The 20858-nt window shown below is 35.3% G+C and overlaps 2 protein-coding genes across 7 annotated transcripts in view; one reads left to right on the top strand and one right to left on the bottom strand.

Moving 5' to 3' along the window:
- Positions 1–7286, top strand: part of LOC131955709 (centrosome-associated protein 350) — an 82903-nt gene extending 75617 nt beyond the window's left edge. Inside the window, exons 37-45 of the mRNA XM_059319932.1 lie at positions 87–373; positions 1068–1278; positions 1632–1792; positions 2065–2278; positions 2820–3675; positions 3963–5124; positions 5306–5432; positions 5853–6124; positions 6331–7286. Of these exons, the coding sequence (XP_059175915.1) occupies positions 87–373; positions 1068–1278; positions 1632–1792; positions 2065–2278; positions 2820–3675; positions 3963–5124; positions 5306–5432; positions 5853–6124; positions 6331–6696 (3656 nt within the window). The 3' untranslated portion in view covers positions 6697–7286. The remainder of the gene's footprint in view (positions 1–86; positions 374–1067; positions 1279–1631; positions 1793–2064; positions 2279–2819; positions 3676–3962; positions 5125–5305; positions 5433–5852; positions 6125–6330) is intronic.
- A 2299-nt stretch (positions 7287–9585) lies between these two features.
- Positions 9586–20858, bottom strand: part of LOC131955688 (cubilin) — a 40721-nt gene continuing 29448 nt past the window's right edge. The window contains exons 10-21 of one of the 6 annotated variants that reach the window (XM_059319903.1): positions 20561–20670; positions 20001–20096; positions 19508–19670; positions 18179–18234; positions 17673–17873; positions 16984–17130; positions 16432–16573; positions 15857–16011; positions 15169–15270; positions 13815–13947; positions 12532–12576; positions 9586–10825 (exon numbers count right to left, since the gene is read on the bottom strand). In XM_059319903.1, coding sequence (XP_059175886.1) covers positions 12546–12576; positions 13815–13947; positions 15169–15270; positions 15857–16011; positions 16432–16573; positions 16984–17130; positions 17673–17873; positions 18179–18234; positions 19508–19670; positions 20001–20096; positions 20561–20670 — 1336 coding nt within the window. In that variant the 3' untranslated portion in view covers positions 9586–10825; positions 12532–12545. Of the gene's footprint in view, positions 10826–11527; positions 12577–12973; positions 13948–15168; positions 15271–15856; positions 16012–16431; positions 16574–16983; positions 17131–17672; positions 17874–18178; positions 18235–19507; positions 19671–20000; positions 20097–20560; positions 20671–20858 lie in introns of those variants that run through there. The other 5 variants (XM_059319902.1, XR_009388877.1, XM_059319901.1 and 2 more) reach the window with 5 other exon arrangements.

The following is a 20858-nucleotide window of genomic DNA, read 5'->3' as shown; positions in this document are numbered from 1 at the left end:
AAAGAATCCTACCAGTATTATTAGTTATAGATTATTTTTTAACTACCTTTTTTATTTATTTCAAAAACTTTGTTTTTTGTTTACAGTGACCAAACTTGTCACACCATCCAAGGGCGATGATTCTAATGTTATCTCCAACCGTATTCTGTCCTCCATCCACGATGAGCTGGATGGGGCAGCACTCAGATCTCGGACAGTGCAGGGTTCCATCTCTGAGGTCATCTCGACCCAGCTGAGTATGACGGAGACAGTGACAGAGGAAGACGTTAGACCCACAGAGGTGAAAACTAATCAGGGATCCCCTTTGGCCAGTGGCAGTGAGGGCTCCATACCAGAGGAGGTGGTTAGTGGCACGAGAGAGGAGAAGCAGAAGGTGGGTGTTTATTACTAACTGTAACCAGCAGACAACTAACCTATTATCAGTACTGTATGAACTTATGGGTTGATTTTTTTTTTAATAAGAACCAGCATTTCATGTTGGCTTAGAGATTGCATGTTTAACAGATAAAGCACACTGTTGTATTAGGTCCAGTTTGTAGGCTTGAGTCTGTTTTATGATGTCATTTGTGCCAATGGGTAGTCAACACAACTCTGGTATAATACATACTTTTTATACCCTGAGGTTAAAGAAACTGATGAACTCTCCTTCATCTGCCTTTTGGACCATCAGGTCAAAGAGTACTTTACTTTCTACTTGACTCAACTGTTTATCATGCCATGTTGTGCTATAGTGAAAATATTTTGTTCCCCACCACTGAAATATTTTGTTCCCCACTACTGAAAATATTTTGTTCCCCACTACTGAAAATATTTTGTTCCCCACCATTGAAATATTTTGTTCCCCACTACTGAAAATATTTTGTTCCCCACTACTGAAAATATTTTGTTCCCCACCACTGAAATATTTTGTTCCCCACTACTGAAAATATTTTCTTCCCCACTACTGAAAATATTTTGTTCCCCACTACTGAAAATATTTTGTTCCCCACTACTGAAAACATTTTGTTCCCCACTACTGAAAATATTTTGTTCCCCACCACTGAAAATATTTTGTCCCCATTTTGTAGGCTGATGAGTCAGGGGACGACACCCTTGTTAACAGCCTGGCTAATGAGGAGTACCCAGATACCTTTGAGCAGGACGGCATTTCCTCCATGTCTAACCGCAGGAAGTCCCCAGTGGGCAGGCTGCTGCCCCAGGGTAACTCACCCCTCCCCTCACCCTGGTCACGCAAGACTGGATCAGAAAGTGAATCTGAGGACTCCATCTCTCATACAGGTACTTGTTGTCATCCACATACAGGTATATGTGCTCACTCTATCCATACAGATATGAGTGGTCAAAATTATTTACAGATGTGTGTGGTCACTATATAAATAGATAAGTGTTTATTTTATTACTTATATTTCATTTATTTATGTCACTGTATAACTATACAAATGACAATTGAAGGAATATAAAAATAGTAAATTCTCAAACAATTTAAAACATTCAAACTTTAAAATCAAATATAACTCTATGTATAGTATAGTGATCAAACTTTAATCTTGGTATAATTGTATAACACTTAAATTTTAAACCTGCGTATAATTGTATTACAACCAATGTTTAAACTTTTATGTAACCTACAGAGACTTTGTCTGATGCCAGTGATTATGAGGTCCGCATCCGTCAACTCAGTGATGAGCTACGTCGGCGCAGGAAAGAAGTTGAAATCTTAAAGAAAGAGAGGTCTAGGCGGCAGAAAGAAAAGTTGAAGGCACAGGAAGAGGCTTTAAAGAAGCAGCTTGATGTATGTCCTAGCTTAAAACCCTTGTTTATTTATATGTCTTATCATTAGGCTTACAAAATTAACTTACAAGTGTTATTTGGTTGAAACTGACAATATAATATCAATATATAATTCATTTAGCTAACAATTGTGTACAGATATATTATTTTACAATTATAACTTAATTGTTTAAACCTACACCAATTACCCTCTGAATGATTTGTTTAAGCCTACACCAATTACCCACTGAATGATTTGTTTAGGCCTAATTACCCATTGAATGGTTTGTTTAGGCCTACAACAACTACATCCAACAACTGAAGTTGGAGAAAGATGAGTTGGAGCATGAGCCCCAGTCAGCCAAGGCCGTGGTCAAGCCTCAGATCAAACAGCCAAAGGGAGGTCACCATGCCAAGACCAAACAAGGGACCAAAGTAGAGGATGCCAGTAACTCGTCCAGTTTTGAGGATGCCAGGGAAAGCTCGGAGTCCAACCAAACTAGTCCAGGTGGGTCAGAGGATGGGGTTTGCTTGTGTCTTATTTGATTAGCTAGTTAGTAATGTGGGTGTCTAAACTTATTGCTAGGGTTGTGTTGCCTGAACATATACTGCAAGACTTAAAACCTAGTATGGTGAGAAAGGGGTTAGTAAAGTAGTATAGATCACTTTCAAACCTGACAGTCTATAGGGCAAGTGAAGTAGAGCTCACTTGTTTATGTGACCTCGGCATATGAAGAGATAATGTGGTCAGCACTATGCCCAGCCGCCTTTACTTTCCCTAACGTGAGTTAGGTACCCATCAGAGCTGGGTGGACTCAGGGACTGTCTACTGACTTAAACCCGGATTCGAACTATACTTAGAGTTAGAAGTCCATCTCTCTACCGCTAGACCACTCCATCCCCGAGAAGGGGGTTAGTGTGAAGCATTTTATAACATCAAAAAAAAACTTTAAGCCAACATAAATTTTTATAAAGTATTCAATTATATGCCCCATGATGTTTTAGCAAACAAAAATATTTAAACTCTAACATGTCTGTCCATGTTTCAGATCTAAAAGTGTCTCCAACAGATGAAAAGACCAAGAAGAAAGTGGCAGTGTCTTTGATGGACAGAATTTCTGAAGGCTCAGAGTCACAGTCTGACAAATCTTCAGCTTCAGCCAAAGTCTCCAAGAAAGGTTCTGATGCCTCTGAGAAAACCAACTCCTCCAGCGTGCAGGAAGTGATTGAAGAGGTCTCCCAACATGACACCAATACCTCAGAGAAGACAAGCTCCGCAGGTTTGCAGGTCAAGGTCAATGTGGAGGCAGTTCAGGACAAGGTCTCAGAGTCTCTGAAAGACGAAGATGCTTCGTACTCGTTTGATTTCTCCGACATCCATTCCAGTTTGGGCCATAGCCACAGCAAGGTGCCACTGAGTGCCAGGAGCCATGGCTCTGCCAGGCTCCCCACTGAGGGGGACATCTCTGAGCAGATAGAGGTGCATGCCTCCACGGCATCTGAGTCTTCCAAGAAGTCTGAGACCAAGGCAGCGCAAGACGAAGACGACCACGTCAAGACCCCACCAACTACAGGCATTCAAGAATCTGACAGTGACGAGACAGAATCCCGCGTCAACTCATACCAGCATTCCTCCAAATCTGACGTCAGCTCCCGTCCTTCAAGCGAGCGGTCAGTCGGCAGCATGTCCTATCCTGAATACGAGGAGGAAGAGGACATTATGAGCTCAGGTTCAGAGAGGACGCCGGTGAAGTCATCCCAGAAGCTGCCCAGTGTTTCTGGTGCCATTTCTGTGAGAACTGAGGAAGAAATCAGTGAGCACATCTCAACCAGTCTTCCATCAATTTCAGACAAACAACGAATTATTACAGCTTCCTACCACCAAGATCAAGATATCCTCAACAGGTCAGTTTTCACTTCCTATTTTTTTACTATTTTAAACAAAGCAGTTGGCTATATAAAATACATTTTGTAGTGTCACTTTTATTATATAACAAGTAAAAAGTGAATATGCAATGTATTTAAAAATTAACATTGAATAATTAAAATCTCTGACGTTTTTTGCTAAGTATAACCATGACTTTCAAACAAATTAGGAAAAGGTAGATAGGCTATAAGTAAATGATATAACTAAACTTGTAATTTCCCATCATCAAGTTGTTGTGAGCTTATAAACAATTGTTTTACCCTAGCTTGTTGGGAATGGAGGAGTCAGAGGAAGAGAAGAATGAAGATGAGGATGACAAGACTCCAATAGCCACCCCTAGAGAGATGGCACAAACACCGGTACCCGAGGAGGAGGAGGAGAACGCAGCACTGCTCATGACTGACCCCCTAGCTGACTTCCACCCAGGGGATCGTGTCTTTGTGTGGGGGCGTAAGCCTGGCATACTGAGGTACAAGGGCACGGTGCACTTTGCCCCAGGTATCTGGGCTGGTATTGAGCTGGACGCGGACGATGGAGAATCAGACGGCCAGCATGAAGGGAAACGATACTTCACCTGCCCGCTGAACCACGGAGTTATGGTTCCTGGTAATGACATAACAGCTGAGCAGCCGGAGGTAGATTTGATCAACACCATCACCGGCGAGAAAAGCCCAGATGAGTCAGTGACAACAACAGACCTGGAAGATTCCAACATGGGAGACACCATCCTTCCTGCAGCCGACGCCTCCATGCTGCACTCTACCCCAGTAGGCTCCCCTTACCTGGGTCGCGCTGAGAGTGAGAAACCAACAGCAACACCCGTGAAGAAGGATTTGACTCAGCTTGCTGACAACATCACAGACCACCTGACCACAGCTATAGTCCAGGACTCTATCGCTGTGTTGGGACAAATTGCCCAGAAGAAAACACCACCTGCCGTATCCCCGAAACCTGCAAAGAAGGTTGACACTGACGTGAAGAAATCTGAGGCAACCACTCTACCTGTGATGTCTACTGCACCTGTGACATCCACTGCACCTGTGGTTTCTACCACACCTCCCACAATCACCACATCTCCCACAATCACCACACCTCCCACATCCAAGACACCTCCCCCATCCACAACACCAGTGATATCCACCACCCCACAGCAAGCCGACCAGGCTAAGAGAGTGAAGTGTGATGCCACTGCTGACGACGTCATGAAATCTTTACTCAACGAGGCCATAACAGAGATGATAAAGATCAAGAAAAGGAAAGCTGCACCAACACAGCAGCACCACATCAATGGTGATGCTGATGACAGTGAGTCCTCATTTGAAGAACACCAGGAGGAAGAGAAAAACCAGAACAATGACTCAGGTCTCTCCCTGGAACCCATACAGCGGCCATGTTCACCAGTCCCAGACACTACATCAGCCCTCGATGTGAGTCACAATTTTTTTTTTACCTGCTCAGGTGTCTCAACATATTTTATGTCATGTTTTTGTCACATTTCTTAAATTCTTTGGTCTAATCTTTCCAATATTTTGGGCAAATCAATCAATATTTTTTGTCCATTATTATATCATAAATGATTTACTTTTATTGTTTTGTAATGTGTTTTAGCGCAAGGCATTGAATGATGAAATGACAGAATTATTTGGTGAATACATTGATGATGATCTTGGGTTTGAGCAGTCAACCAACTCCATGAAACCCCCACCTCCTTACCCTGGTGGAGATCAGAAACAAAGTAAAACATTTTTTAAATCGTACATTTTTATTTTATAGACAGTATGTGGATACTAGTCTAATCATGCACACCCATTTTCCCACCCTCTGATATAAACTGTTACAAATTGTTATATTGTGATAGCAAGAATGTTTTATAATTAGATATTCTTTCAGCTAAGGAAAAAATTGCAAAACTATATTTTTCCGACTCAGGGAGGTGTAAAGATTTGTGAAAACCTCGATTTCAATTTTTTGCATGATTACAATACTTCCTCTATACTGTGTTTAGGAGAAAGTAAATGTATATCTTTCACATTATACAGCTAGCTATTGAATCTTTCATTATATGATAGAAGAATGTATAGTACCTATAAGTACATGATATGTGAATGTATTGTATCTTACAGTACATGATACAAAAGTGTATTGTACCTTTCAGCCTTTGATAAACCCCCACCTGAAGAGATCCCAATGGTTGTACCTGTCACCAAAGAGGAGATCACTCCAATCATTACCAGAGCTGTGGACATTTTCTGGACCAATAGGAGGTACGGAGAGTCTCTGGAAGGCGTGGACCCACCCCCAGATTTCCTTTCAGATGAGGAGGAGACATCCGACCCTTTGACCTTACAGAGCCGCAGAAGTTGGAAGCGGATGCTGTTTGATCTGGCAGGGGAAATTATTCGTGATGTTTATAAAAATGAAGACAAGGTAAATTTAAATTTGTCACTAAAGTTTAAATTTTGTTATTAAACAGTAAATGCTGCTCAATACTGTTACTACTACCATTATATGTAAGTTTTAAACAAGTCTTGATTTGTTTCTATTTTAACATATCTTACAAGGGACTATTATGAGAACAACATTAGCATCAATAAAACCTGTATTGTGATTAATTTTTTCCTTACCCACCACAGACTGAGCCACCACCATGGCATAAAGCCCAACACGCAACTCAGAAATTTTTCAAGGGAGTTAACCCACCCACAACATTAGATGACTTAAAACCTGTGGTCCTGGGTGCTGTATTCAAACACTTGGACATCAATGGGACGCGCAAAAACATTGTCATCAACAAATGGAACATTCGCAAGAAGAAAGATCTGGTGGATTCTGTGTTGAGCCAGGAGCTGGGGGAGGAGGAGAAGGGGTGGGTGGACTACAGGGACGACGAGCTGAATCTAAAAATGTCCTTGGCCGACTCCCTGTTTAACTCACTGCTGTCTGACACTGTGCACACTGTCAACGGCATCTACCAAAGGCGGCAGAACCCAGATGTGTGAGCACCTTGTCTTCTATTGAAAAATTTTTTTAGGATATATTTCCATTGTGTGAATCTTCAAGTTGACAAGGATGCAAAGACAACTTTTTATCACTGCTGTGCTGTGAGCATAAGACAACTGTTCTGTTGTGCTATAAATAAGACGTGTCTTTAGTAGGAATTCTGGAATCATGTCATGGAACCATAATGTGAACTCAAAGACTGGATATGAATTGTTAATTAGAGTGACGCCCAACTCTACGACACTAACTTGAGGCAGCCGACGTAGAAATGTTATGTTGAAATAAAGATCGTGCCTGAAGAACCAATGACGTGATGAATAACTTGTTGACTGACAAGGCCACGGTGAAACTTGTCCAAATAAAATTTGTGCCAGAAGTTTTCTGCATATTTTTATTTCGACCCCGCTGCGCTCTCACTGCGCCAACGACTGTGATAGTAATACTGACTTGTGTTACAGATGGTAGAGGTCTCTACCTCAGTAGCTGAATACTGTCTCATATCTTTTATTTCTATTGTATATCATTACATAGCAATTGGATCATCTCAAGGAATAGTTTTTACACTCAGAAATACAATACATCTTATCCATGATTTCAGAATTTTATTACTTTTTTTTTGTTTTGTTATTCCATTTCTGAAATGTTTATTTACATTTTTTTTTAATTGAAATTATATTAGTAAGAAATCCGACATTACATCAGGTTACATAACATAAACTTAGAAAAGACTGCACTTCATCCATCGATGAGGAAATGTAGAACAGCCAGTTTGACGAGTGCTGTGAATGTTAGCCAAGGGAGTAAACCCAGCTGTTCATTCTATAGCACCATTCATGCTTAATTGTTTTCAATTTAAAAGAGTAATACTAGTAATATTCAGTTATATTTTTTTTTACTTTTAATATTCAGTTCTTCCTCTTTTGTACGATTCAGTTCTTCCTTTTGATAAACACATGGTTTTTCTTTGTGTTTATTAATGTTTCAGCTTTTTTTATACTTTGATAAGGTTTGAACAATAGAAATGGTATATTATAGAATATGAAATATGTATATAAATTATTTACATACTGAGTAATATTTACTTAATCAGTGTACTCATAGATCTGCAGCTTTATAACATTCCTACCTTTTTATTACTAATCTATTTCCACAACACTGCCGTCCAAACTTTTGTTTTACTCTACATTAACCAGATTTCTCTCCCCTTTTAAAGTAGTTACCATCTGTGCCCTCCCTTTGAAAATACTAATACATGTGCTGTAAGCTACTAACTAAAAGTTTAAATTACTGTATGTCAGATATTTGCCACGCTTGCTTTAGGTTGTTAAGTGGTCTTTTGACTTTTTAAAATATTGTGTAGGCTTGTCAAAGCAATTTTAATGTGCAACCTCATTAATAATATTCTAAGAAAGTGCTTATTATTTAACTTAATTCCACTGTCATGGATAGATTTGAAATTTCACCCACTTCTGTGTAATTTGGTGACAAGATCTGGTGACAATGAAATGTGACATTATCTTCTGATAAAATTAATTTTAGTGTTTAAAGTAATTATAGAAAAGTGTAAAGTATTTGCACACATTTGTGCATTCGATTAGGAAGCTTTTCTTTTAGACATACAATTATCTTTCAACTGAAAAATAAAATAAATATACGAAAATATTTGTAATAACCAAGCTTTAATTTTATATCCAATACAAAGAAGTAAATTTTTAAAAATTATATATAACTCTAAATAAGTGTGGATTGCTAAAAAATCTTAGAGTAACCTTTTTAATTCAAAATTAATGAAAGTATTCACATATAGCCATTCTTGTCAGTGGTGGGCTTGAACATAATCATATTCAGGTCTGTTTGCTTGTAAAGTTAGCCCTACTAATTTTTAAACATTTTCCATACACTATGTAGCTACTCACATTTACTTGTGGTTATATATTTAGCAATTTTAATGCATAGATGAAAAGCATGTTATTTGAAAATTTTAAAATATTTATTGTTCTTGTTTTTTTTTTAATTTTCTTAATTCTTTTAACTGTTTACTTAAGAATATTTTTGTACATTTTTATTTGAACATTTGTGGTATTGTTATTTGTTTAAACCCATCTCCCATATCATTATTTTACAAGTCTCCTAGTTTTGAATTGAAACTGCAACTTGCTGTTTATCTGTTAGAATGGCTCCTATTTTCTTGGGGGAGGAATTAATCTGGTGTCGTTCTAATTTATTTTGGTTAAACTTTTGTAAACCATTCATATGGGCACTCTTGGGGGTTGATCTTCAGTCCATGTGTACACAAACTTCTGTCTATTCAGCACATAATTTTGTTAGTTTGACAGTACACAATGAGTGTGAGTTTTGGAATGCCTGTGTATGTTTTGAACAGATTGTCTTCCATTTCTGGCCTTTTAAAAAACTTGGTCCATGTCTAGAAAACAGTTTAAAATTCCTTTATACAAGTCTATGTTGAACCCTTGCACAAAGAATAGCTGTCTGTGTTTGTGTATTTTTTAACTTACAGAAATCTTGTCTGTATTTAAATGAAAATTTGTCTTGTCCCTATTTTAAAATGCCAGGCCACTATTTATTTATTGTACATATTAAAGGATTTAAATTATGACGCAGTAAATACTACTATATATTATTGTAAAGCTCTCTTATAAATAAATGGAATATGAGGAAAAGATGTGTTGTTAAAAATAGCTTTTTAAAATTTTATATATATGAAATACATTATGAAAATTAGGCTTAAACTAACAGCCAGGTTTTGAGAAATATATTAAGTCTCAGAAGAACACAGCTTCAATTACAAATCAGAGTTATTGTGTTAGTGTTTCTGTCATTTCTTGACAATTTGACATTGAATCAAACAATAAACTATTTAATTTAAATGAAAACAAACATGAGAATTTTTTTTTAAATTGTAATGAAAAAATTCCAACACAAATATGAATCAAGACAAGCAATCTTGTTATGCTGATATAAAATACTCTAACTTGAAACATATCTGTACATGAAAACTATGAATAATCTCAATGTTCCTTAACTTTCATGTCTACTCATTAAGGACTAAACTACCCAGGTCTTCATCACTGGAATCATTTTCAAGCAAAAACAGTTATAAGGGCAGCAAAATTCATTTTTCCTTAAAGCACCTTTTAACCAGAATTAGGAAAAACATGTTGAATAAAAAATATTTAGCAGAATTTGTCAAGCCTTTCCAAACTTAAAAATAACAGCTTTCAATTATACAGACTTGTAAATGATTCATAAATCTTGATACAACTTTATGTAAACAAGCATCCAGCATAACTTGTAACATTTGATTGTATAAAAGACAAAAATTACACTGAAAATGTTATGTCACAAATTGACTTTCCTTTTAAAAAAAAGAGTAAAAGTAAGCATGTTTTTTTTTTCCAGACTAAAATTAAAAATCATTCCCTAATCAGTTTTTTAAGTATAAAAAGGATGTAAAAGCAGATCTTGAATATCAGTAATCTTTGGGGTAGTTAAGTTTTCAATTCAATCAAAACTTAAATAAAACAATTGTCCCACTATGTAAAATGGGCTTGTTTTGACAATTACATTTAATTCTTTTACACTCAGCATGATGGTAATACAAGTTGCACTACACCAGTAAATTTAACACAGACAATTAGTCAACAAGAACATAAGTGAGCATACATTTGTGTTTACACAAAACAAGGAACATGGGGTATATAGTGATTAATAGCTTGAGAAAAATATAAACAAAATTCAACATTAGCTTTTTTAAACTAATATTGAAAATATTTTTCTTGAAATAAAGGATTCTTATCTTTCAATAATGGTAAAAGCATAATATAATTTGGTCTTCCTAATTCTTTAAAAAAATAAAATCTTTTTAATATAGATCTTTTAACTAATCAAATGAATATTTTATACAGATTTATTCAATACAAAAAAAAATTTTGGAGTGTTGGAACAATATACAAGTACATAAAAATTATCTGATTTACTTTAGCAAAATATGTGTACAAAATTTGATGAAAAATTAATGCTACGAATTGTAAAAAAAATATATATATATTTTATAATAGTAAAATGCTTTCCTCTGCCCACTACCAACAGTTCTATAAGCTGATGTATCTTTTAATGAGAAAAAAAAGTAAATATATGAGAAAAAAGCAGAAACAAATGTTTTAGTTTTTATTTATAGATAATATGTTTATTAAGTGTTTATATACTTGTGTTAAATGCTAGTGATTATGGTGAGAAATTCAGTATTTGCTATACTTAGCATTAAAAAAAGTGCAATTAAGAAATATGAATAATTTTTCTTGAATGCTATAAATTAGTTGTGAGGTGGGCTGTGAATTTGTCTAGGAAATGTGGAGTTAAATGTGGAGGTAAAATAATAAAAGTACAGTAAATGAAGTAAAAATTAAATTTAGGTAGAAGTTTGGCAAACATCGTTAGAGTTAATCTTTTAATCACACTAAAATCCTGGTGGCTTTGTGTTAAATTACTTCCCAACAAAATGGTAAATCAATTTAAACAGTTAAGCTAAAGCTGAATAGTCTTTAAAAAGTTAGGAACTCTTGCAAAAAAAATTTTTTAGTAACATGAAAAAATTCCTGTAGATAAAAAAAAAGGAGTTTAACAAGTAAGCAAGCAAGGCAAGAGCCCACACAAGCAATGCAAAGTTAACTTCAGCAAGCAGGATAATGGCTGATGGGAAAAACAGTAGTGTATGTGATAACCAAAAATGGACCTATACACACCTGTAACAAGCAAAGGTTAATATAAGAATTTTCTTCAAGAAAGGGTTGTTAGTTGTTTTTTTTCCAATGCCAAAAATTTAAATGCAATTAACAAACTACAAGTTACCAGATTTTCACTTACAACAAAAAGTAAAGCTATTTTTTTTTATCTTTCCTTTATCATTCATCTCCATTATTATAATTTATCTCAATCATAATTATTTCTCTCCAATCCATGTTTTAAAATTAAACTATATTTTTTTTCTAGTCCAATATTTGCTGTTTGCTATTCTATAGATTTAAGGTCTGTAAAACAAAATAAAAACAAGTGTCAGTAAAGTCATGGAGAAATTATACACATGTTTCATCATGAAGAAAGACTTTCTATATTATAAATTGTTTACAATCCGTTGTAAAAAAATTTTAAATGTTGCCATAAATAAATAACCTTACGACAAGTTGAGTGATTTTGCACATTTGGCACAAGTTCAAGGTATTTTTATCATTTATTTCTAAAATGTAAACTATTTAAGAATATGAGCATTTCTTAGAAAAATCATAGTTTGACTGTTTCAATATAAACTTCAACTTATGCAACCAACATCTTTTGACCAGTCAATTCAGGTTGCTATTTTAAAAATTAAATTGCAATCATTTTAAGTGAGAATATTTTTTTAATGGTATGAGTAGGAAACTGTAAAGGGAATAAACTCTGTACCCACTCATCATATTTCTAGCTATGATTAAAAAACAATTGTAGTGCAAAGTTGCTCAGTTTGTCATGGATGTTTGTCACATGTTACAATTAAACCACAGGATATGTAACATGAAATACCTTAAGTTGTAAATTAAAGATTGCTTTTTCTTCCATGTTGTCTTAACAAACCATATAATAAATTAAGGTAAAAAAAAAACAGATGGGCACTATTCATTAATAAGCTGCAATATTGGGGTTATTTTTTGCAAATTAAAATTCTCCATTAGAATGATGATTACAAGTTTTCTTAATTAAAAAAATACAAGGCAGGTAAACAGGGTAATGGTGGCTGTGGAAATGATACAAAAATAAAGCTTCACTTGTAAATGGTATACCTTTATTTCCATTGTCAATCTTCAATATTACCAGAATAGGCAAACCTAAACATCAAATTTGTTCAAATATTAAAAAAATGATAATTTATTCAGATCTATTTCTTTTTCTGGTAAATTAATTGAAAGAAAAGAAAATAATTCAGAATTTAAAAACATACTCAAAATATTGCACGTATATGGAATAGTGCCCACAGATTTTGGAATGTTTAATTTAAACTTTAAAAAATAAATATGGCACAGAGTTCCCCTCTCTGATGTGATCTATTTGTCTGAGGCCTCCTTTTATTTGAAATTTTAAGGAAATCAGGTACCCACAACACTGATGAGCATTAGTAATGAAGAGATGAAGGCTACATCCATCAGAGCAGTATTGTTATTATAAATGCTTTACAAAATACAACAGAGAACGGTAGAACGCAACAAGATCAAACAAGAGTCTCACCTTGACTCCATGCAGCAAGAAATAAATGGCAGCTTTTTTAGCTGGTTTATAGTGGCAAACCCTTTAACAAGCCTGCATAACTCAAACCTTTCTAACTGCATTTCAACTTTCACCTTTAGGCTACTCAACTTTCACCTTTCCACCACACTTCAACTTTCACCTTTAGGGCTACTAAACTTTAACCGTTCAGTTTAACCTTTAACTTTAAGCTTTGTTTATGCAGGCTTATAAATAGGATTGCCACCAACCAAGGTAAAATGTTTTCAACTTTTGTTCATAGTTTATTTGATCAATATTTTTTCTATAACTTGTTCTATATAATTAATTTATAAAATATCACTTTAAAAATATCATTACAAAATGGTTTATATAAAATGTTAAGAAATTAATTTGAAAATAACAGAACTTTGATAAAGAAGAGTGGTATTGAAAAATCTTAAGTGATTTCACTTTTTTTAACCAACAAAAAACACAAAAAAATCTTAAATAAGAACATTTAAATCAAAAACTGAAATATTTGTCAAGTTTTTAATTAATTATACTATAAGGAATTTTTTTTTTTATTACATTAAATTTTTTATTTTTAATCCAATTAAAAAAAATCTTGCAGCTTACTTAAGTATTTAACAAATTAATTCTCATGTGTAATCAAAATGTATTTGGGAGGAAATGAAAAACTAACAAAAAAAATGTAATATCAATTTTTAAATTTTGGCCCAACAAACATAACCTTTATGAGACAATATAAGAAGTTAAGTTTGTTTCATATCTTATTCCTTAAACATTTTTTTCAGTTAACCCAACCCGAACTTTGCCCCTAAAGATTTATGTGACAACTGGCCTGTCATCTCCCATCCTGCTGTAGTTGCTGCTTCTGCCACGCACACGGCGGTAGATCCGGGGCACCACAAAGTACAGAACCAGTCCGATGAGGATCCCAATAAACAGGCAAGCAGGGACCCAACCTGACTTCACTGAGAGAGTACAAATTTTAAAATTATTTTTTTTACCCAACCTGACTTCACTGAGAGAGAAAAAAATTTTAAATTATTTTTTTTTCCCAACCTGACTTCACTGAGAGAGTACAAATTTTAAATTATTTTTTTTTCACCCAACCTGACTTTACTGAGAGAGAACAAATTTTAAAATTATTTTTTTTTCCCAACCTGACTTCACTGAGAGTCGAGAGAGTACAAATTTTAAAATTATTTTATTTTACCCAATCTAACTTCAAGTTGAGAGAGTACAAATTTTAAAATTATTTTTTTTTACCCAACCTGACTTCACTGAGAGAGAAAAAATTTTAAAATTATTTTTTTTTACCCAACCTGACTTCACTGAGAGTCGAGAGAGTACACATTTTAAAATTTTTTTTTCCCAACCTGACTTCACTGAGAGAGAATTAATTTTAAAAATTATTTTTTTTACCCTACCTGACTTCACTGAGAGAGTACACATTTTAAAATTATTTTTTTTAAATCCTAAAGAAAACAGCTGCTAAAGTAAAGATAAATCATTATTTGAAGTTGGGGCAGTTATCAGAAACCTCAGCTCTTTAAAATTTAATATTGACCCATTACATCAGGTAAAATGGGACAGCGTGGCCTTAGCGGTAGAGAGCTAGACTGCTAACTGGAAAGTCTCGAATTCAAATCCGGGTTCAAGTCAGTAGATCGTCCCTGAGTCCACCCAGCTCTTAAGAATACCTAGGGAAACTAAAGGCTGCTAGACATAGTGCTGAAAACACATTCCTTTCCTTTGCCGGGATCGCAGTAATATGTAAACTCTACTTCACCTGCCTCATGGCCCGTGAGGTTCGAACAGGGAATTTAACATAAGGTATCAGAGTTAAATGAATAACTGTGGCCCATTTCTTTAGGTATTAGAGTTAAATGAATAAATGTGGCCCTTTTCTTTAGGTATTAGAGTTAAATGAATAAATGTGGCCCTTTTCTTTAGGTATTAGAGTTAAATGTGGCCCATTAGTCAGGTATAAGAAAAAATGTAAATAAATGTTGCCACCTGCTGTTAATAAATGGAAAATAAGAGTAAAAAAATGTCAATGCTACATCCTACAAATTGTTTTTTTCCTCTAAACATATTGGCAAACTCCATTATGATAATGTACAAGTTAAAGAGTTCATTTAAAACAGGTATGAAACAAGTTCATTATGAATTGAGAAACAATATCTTACCCCATCCAGAATAAATGTCTCCTGTATCTGGCTTCTTGGTGGTAGTTGGGCTAGTTGTTGTTGATGTTGTTGTTGGTGGTGCAATGGTAGTGGAGTTTGAAGCTTAACAGAATAAAAAGGTAATCAAATATTGGAAAAATGTTTGATCTATATATATAATTCTCTTCTTGGAGACGCTAGAAAACAAGCTTAAGCCCCTATCACCCCACCCCTACATGGTCTGGTGAGCTGTGGTTCACGCTAAATGTTTACATTAATCGTAGAGCCAGGTTTAGTGACGGCTATTAGGGGCAGATAATTTAGTTTGAAACGATTTTAAACTTAGGGGAGGTAACTAAGAGGAGGTTGCTTTCACGGGGGGGGGGTGTAGGGTAGGGGAAAGGAGGGTGGGGGTAGTATTGTCTTTAACGACCTACTGAAAGTGTTTTAAAGCAGATATTTTCAGTGGCAGCATTGATACTGTCGAATTCACAAATTATGAATTACCGAAAAGTAGAAAATAAAACAACTAAATAGCGGCGTATGATATGCCGCGGGTAGGCTCGTTTGTTATAATTCATCTCATAAATCTTTTACTTTTTTCTAAGTCACCTTTAGTCACACTATGTGCAGAAACCTACTAAAAATTAACACAAAGAACAAGTTGGCTGTAAACACAATGGTGAATGCACTATGTGCAGAAACCTACATTCAGTGGAGAAGGTGAAAGTGAAGTTGAAGCCTGTGGCAGTGTCCAGTTTAACCAGAATGACATCAGCACTGGACAGCTGGGCAGAACCATTGATCGGCTTGATGGGTGGGCTGCGTACAGAATCACCATCATGGATACTCAAAGACTTCTGCCTGTGGAGATATTAAAACATCAGAGTCAACATCATACAGTATAAACATCACATAGAGTCAACATCATACAGAGTCAACATCACACAGAGTCACCATCACATAGAGTCAACATTATACAGAGTCAACATCATAGAAAAAGATTTCTGCTTGTGAAGATGTTTAAATTTCATACAAATGCTAACCCTAAAGCAGGCTCTATAAAAAAACATTCATATTTTTTAGAAAAATGTATTAGTTATTTCTAAGACATTTTTGACTATGTATTAGCTTTTACTAAAAAAAATTGGCAAAATAAATTTAACATCTACAAAAATATTTTTGACAATATGTATAAGTTTTTACTAAAACATTTTTGGCAAATAAAAATCTCTACCAAAATTGCAAGTGCCATAGCTGCAGCAATCAAAACTCGAGACTTACAGTTCATCTGTGTTGTTTGTGCTGATGGTGAACTTGACCACATTTTTCTCAGTACCATTCCTGACACTGATGGACCAGACACATAGTTTGTTGACAACAGTACTGTTGAAGCTGCCTTCTTTGCGCAGGTTACCACCACACTCTAGAAGGCAAAACGAATTTTGAAATTTTGATTACGAAAATGTTATAGCTAAAAGAAAATCTGTAAACCGAGTTTTAGTATTAGTTTACTTTTACACTATAGTATTTTAGCTAAAATAAACTTTAGTTTACAATTGGGTATACTTTTTTTTAACTTTTTAGTAGTAGAAAAATTGATGTTAATTTATAACAATCCTTGTTTAAAAAGTAAATAAAAAATTAAATTTTAATTCAAATAAAAAAATTACTGAAGAAGGTGAAGTGAAAACTAATGAAATTAATTAAAAACTTGATTAGTACAAAAATGCAATATTTCACTTACAACATACACCAGCTATATATACTGATTTAACAGTTAAATTTTTTTTTTTATTTCTTAGAAAAAAAATTTAAATCTAAAGGTTGCTGTACCTAGCAGAAGATAAGTTATGTTGGCTCCATTTGCTGTCTGACTGTCTGTGAGTGTAGCAGTGTTGTTGGACTGGAAGACAACAGATATGTTTGCGTCTGCTTCAACAATGTAGTCTGCTGGGAGGCAGGGCTGATTAACTGGACATTCTAGAAAAGTGGAGATGTGGGTCAAGATATTTGATCAATAAAAGTAGGTTAGCAATATGGTTAGCATATGTGGGTCAGCACATGTGGGTTAGCATATGTAGGTTAACACATGTGGGTCAACAAATGTAGGTTTACACATGTGGGTCAACACATGTGGGTCAACACATGTGGGTCAACACATGTGGATCAACACCAACATGACCTCTAAGCACCTTGCAGTTGTTGTAAACCTGCCTAGCAGTTATTTAGTAAAATACAAACAGCATTGAATAATTAATGTTAGCACATTGCACACAAAAATATTGGGCATACAAGCATTTAGTACAAGGGGAATGTGGCGATCTATATGTATTATTGATAAATATAGTTCGACTCATGTGAATCACTACTAGTGGGTCATCACATGACTTGTTGGTGAATAAATGTGAATGAATACATGTGGGTCAACACATGTGGTCATGGGTCACCTTGTGGGTCAGTGAAAAACACACAAGCAGTCAACACACAACCAGAAACTTTTCTCCCCGGCTCCAACTTCTTACCAAAAACTTGAAGGGGTGTGGTGTCATTCAACACTGTGATTGAGTGGTCCTTGGCCAGATCTAATTTATCAAAGTTCAGGTACAATAACTGTGGAGACTTGGCTGGGACAGTCCACTGACACCGGGCATTCAGAGGGTACACGCTGGGGTAGTTGGGGGTCAAGATGGTACCCTTGGTCCCCAGGGCTCCACCACACACACCTGCAGTATGAGAAGACTCATTAGACACAGAGTAAAAATACTTCCCTGATTAGTTAAGCAACTAATGACTACTACAAGAAACCTGGTTTTACATTGAAAAACATTAACATAGAATGACATGACAACTATGTTTCTAAACAACATTAAATACTAAAGGGAATAATAACTTTTATAGTTAAAATTAAACTAGTAGACCAGTGCAAGGGTGTAACTTTCTGCTCTATCATGAAATGTTTAAGGGCTTCCATATGGGGATAAGTAGTGAATAGAGATCAAACACTGGTGAGGTAGAGATGAAACAATACCTGCAGGTGAAACTGTATAGCGCAGGGAGACACTATTCTTTGTCGGGACAAAAACCCTGAAAGTAATATAGGAGGGTTAGTCATCATTGTCAGTGAAATATATCAATGTCAGTGAAATACATCACAGTCAGTGAAATACATCACAGTCAGTGAAATACATCAGTCAGTGAAATACATCAGTCAGTGAAATACATCACAGTCAGTGAAATACATCACAGTCAGTGAAATACATCACAGTCAGTGAAATACATCACAGTCAGCGGAAATAGATCACAGTTAGTGAAATACATCACAGTCAGTGAAATACATCACAGTCAGTGAAATACATCACAGTCAGTGAAATACATCACAGTCAGTGAAATACATCACAGTCAGTGAAATACATCACAGTCAGTGAAATACATCAGTCAGTAAAATACATCATGGCAAGTGAAATACATCAGTGAATTACATCGTAGTCAGTGAATGCATCGCAGTCAGTGAATGCATCGCAGTCAGTGAAATACATCTTAGCCAGTGAAATACATAGTAGTCAGTGAAATACATCGTAGTCAGTGAATGTATCGCAGTCAGTGAAATATATCACAGTCAGTGAAATACATCACAGTCAGTGAAATACATCAGTCAGTAAAATACATCATGGCAAGTGAAATACATCAGTGAATTACATCGTAGTCAGTGAATGCATCGCAGTCAGTGAATGCATCGTAGTCAGTGAATGTATCACAGTCAGTGAAATACATCAGTCAGCATATGACTCAAAGTTTTAAGTTCCTGTCATGGTGGCACCCACCAACTAAACTTTTTGTTCTGTTCTGTTAATCATTTGTTATTTACAATGAATGGACTGTTTTAAAATTCCATCAATTGACATTCTACCTAGGTATCTAGCTACATCTGAAAGAAGGGTCTGTCTTCTAGGAGGACAGGCAAACTAGGATAAAGTATTGCAGATGAATTTATGGACATGTATTCTTTATATTAATAAAATTAATCTTGTTTTTATATTCACAGTCCTCATTTTTCATTGAGAGTCTATTACGTGTACATTTACCACAGGAGCTGAGGGATTTTGAGGTCAGCAGCTATGGGTTCAAAGGGGGTAAGTTTCTACTGCTAAGGATCTAAAAAAAATTAAAGAAACTATCCATGAACTTGACCAAATCTTACCTGATGCCTTCCTTAGCTGACCCAAACTATCCATGAACTTGACCAAATCTTACCTGATGCCTTCCTTAGCTGACCCAAACTATCCATGAACTTGACCAAATCTTACCTGATGCCTTCCTTAGCTGACCCAAACTACCCATGAACTTGACCAAATCTTACCTGATGCCTTTCTTAGCTTCATTAGCTGACCCAAAGATCTGAATGGCTGTGGTCTGGCTAGTAGAGAACTGTGCCAGAACTTTGCTCCCTGCAACAAGTCCATCATAGATGACCAGTGGTGGGCCAGTCACAGTGACAGCATCCAGGGTAACAATTAATGTACCTGAGGACACATGGTAGTTTTAGGTGTTGCCATGAAAGTGTTGTTTTTGAATAATAACTGTTGGTAATTTTTTTTTTAAACTGGAATTTAAACTAACAATACCAAGTGAGGCTAAATTATTTAATTTATTGTTCATTCTAAAGCTGCTCTTTAATTTCTATTATAAGATATAGTGGCAACTCTGTTAAAATGTAAAAGCTGTATTTGCCCAACCTGTTTTGCCCATTAATAAAGATCAATTAATTTGTCATGGTTTAAATTTTGTAAACAGTGCACTTGAGTTTCTTCATTTTAAAAAATGCATAAGTTAATATCAGTGAGCCACATTACCATTGCTAGTGTAGGGAAAAATTGTGTAAGTGCAATTAGAGGTGGTCGTCTGAATGTTCCAACTGCCACTGTCTGCGGTAGCCAGCTCATCACAGCCTTTGTGGAGGGAAAATTATAAGCATCATCAGCAATATAACTTGGCAACAATTTCAAATATTTGATAAGGCAAAAAAAGGAAAGTAATGCTACTTTAAAATTAATTGGTAGAGTTATTCCCCTTGCATAGGTTGAGTAAATATCTGCTGACATCTTATACAATCACTGGACTCATTTTTCTTAGTCACTATGGTAAAGAAGTTCAATGTAAAGACCAAAGAATGATTTTTACTATTGTTGGTTTAAGAAGTTTGGTGGTCATCTAAAAATATATTCTTTTATTAATTCATATTTGGCTAAATCAGCATGGATAATTATAACAATGGGAGATTAGTGTACACTAGCCCTTTCATTGTAGGAAAATGGGAATATATGCTTGCTTTAAACTACTTTGTATTCACTTTATGACTGAAGTACTTTATCAGCATTGTCCAACGTCATAAGACAAATTGACGACAACTCACCCTTAGGGATGCTTGCAAAAGTGGCGTTGAACGTTTCATTGCTGGCCACATTCTGGACAGCCACCAACATCTGAGCTCCACCAATCACATCAGTCAGCAGGCTCCCAACTCTAGGCAACACATACAACATTTAACATTGTAGTTAAAGTTATATTCATTTTTACAATTTTTACATTAATTTTTTTAAATTTTAAATCCTGTTTCTCTAAGCTCTCTGTTATGTTACAAAAAACCACTTCATCTTCTTGTGCTTTACAACTGACAAGCCACGTAGGAATGCTTGAATGAAATAATCAAT

The sequence above is a fragment of the Physella acuta genome, unplaced genomic scaffold, assembly GCF_028476545.2.
Source record: "Physella acuta isolate Inbredline_101_S28 unplaced genomic scaffold, ASM2847654v3 ptg001095l, whole genome shotgun sequence".
Taxonomy (NCBI): domain Eukaryota; kingdom Metazoa; phylum Mollusca; class Gastropoda; family Physidae; genus Physella; species Physella acuta.
This window is presented reverse-complemented; position numbering and strand designations above follow the sequence as displayed.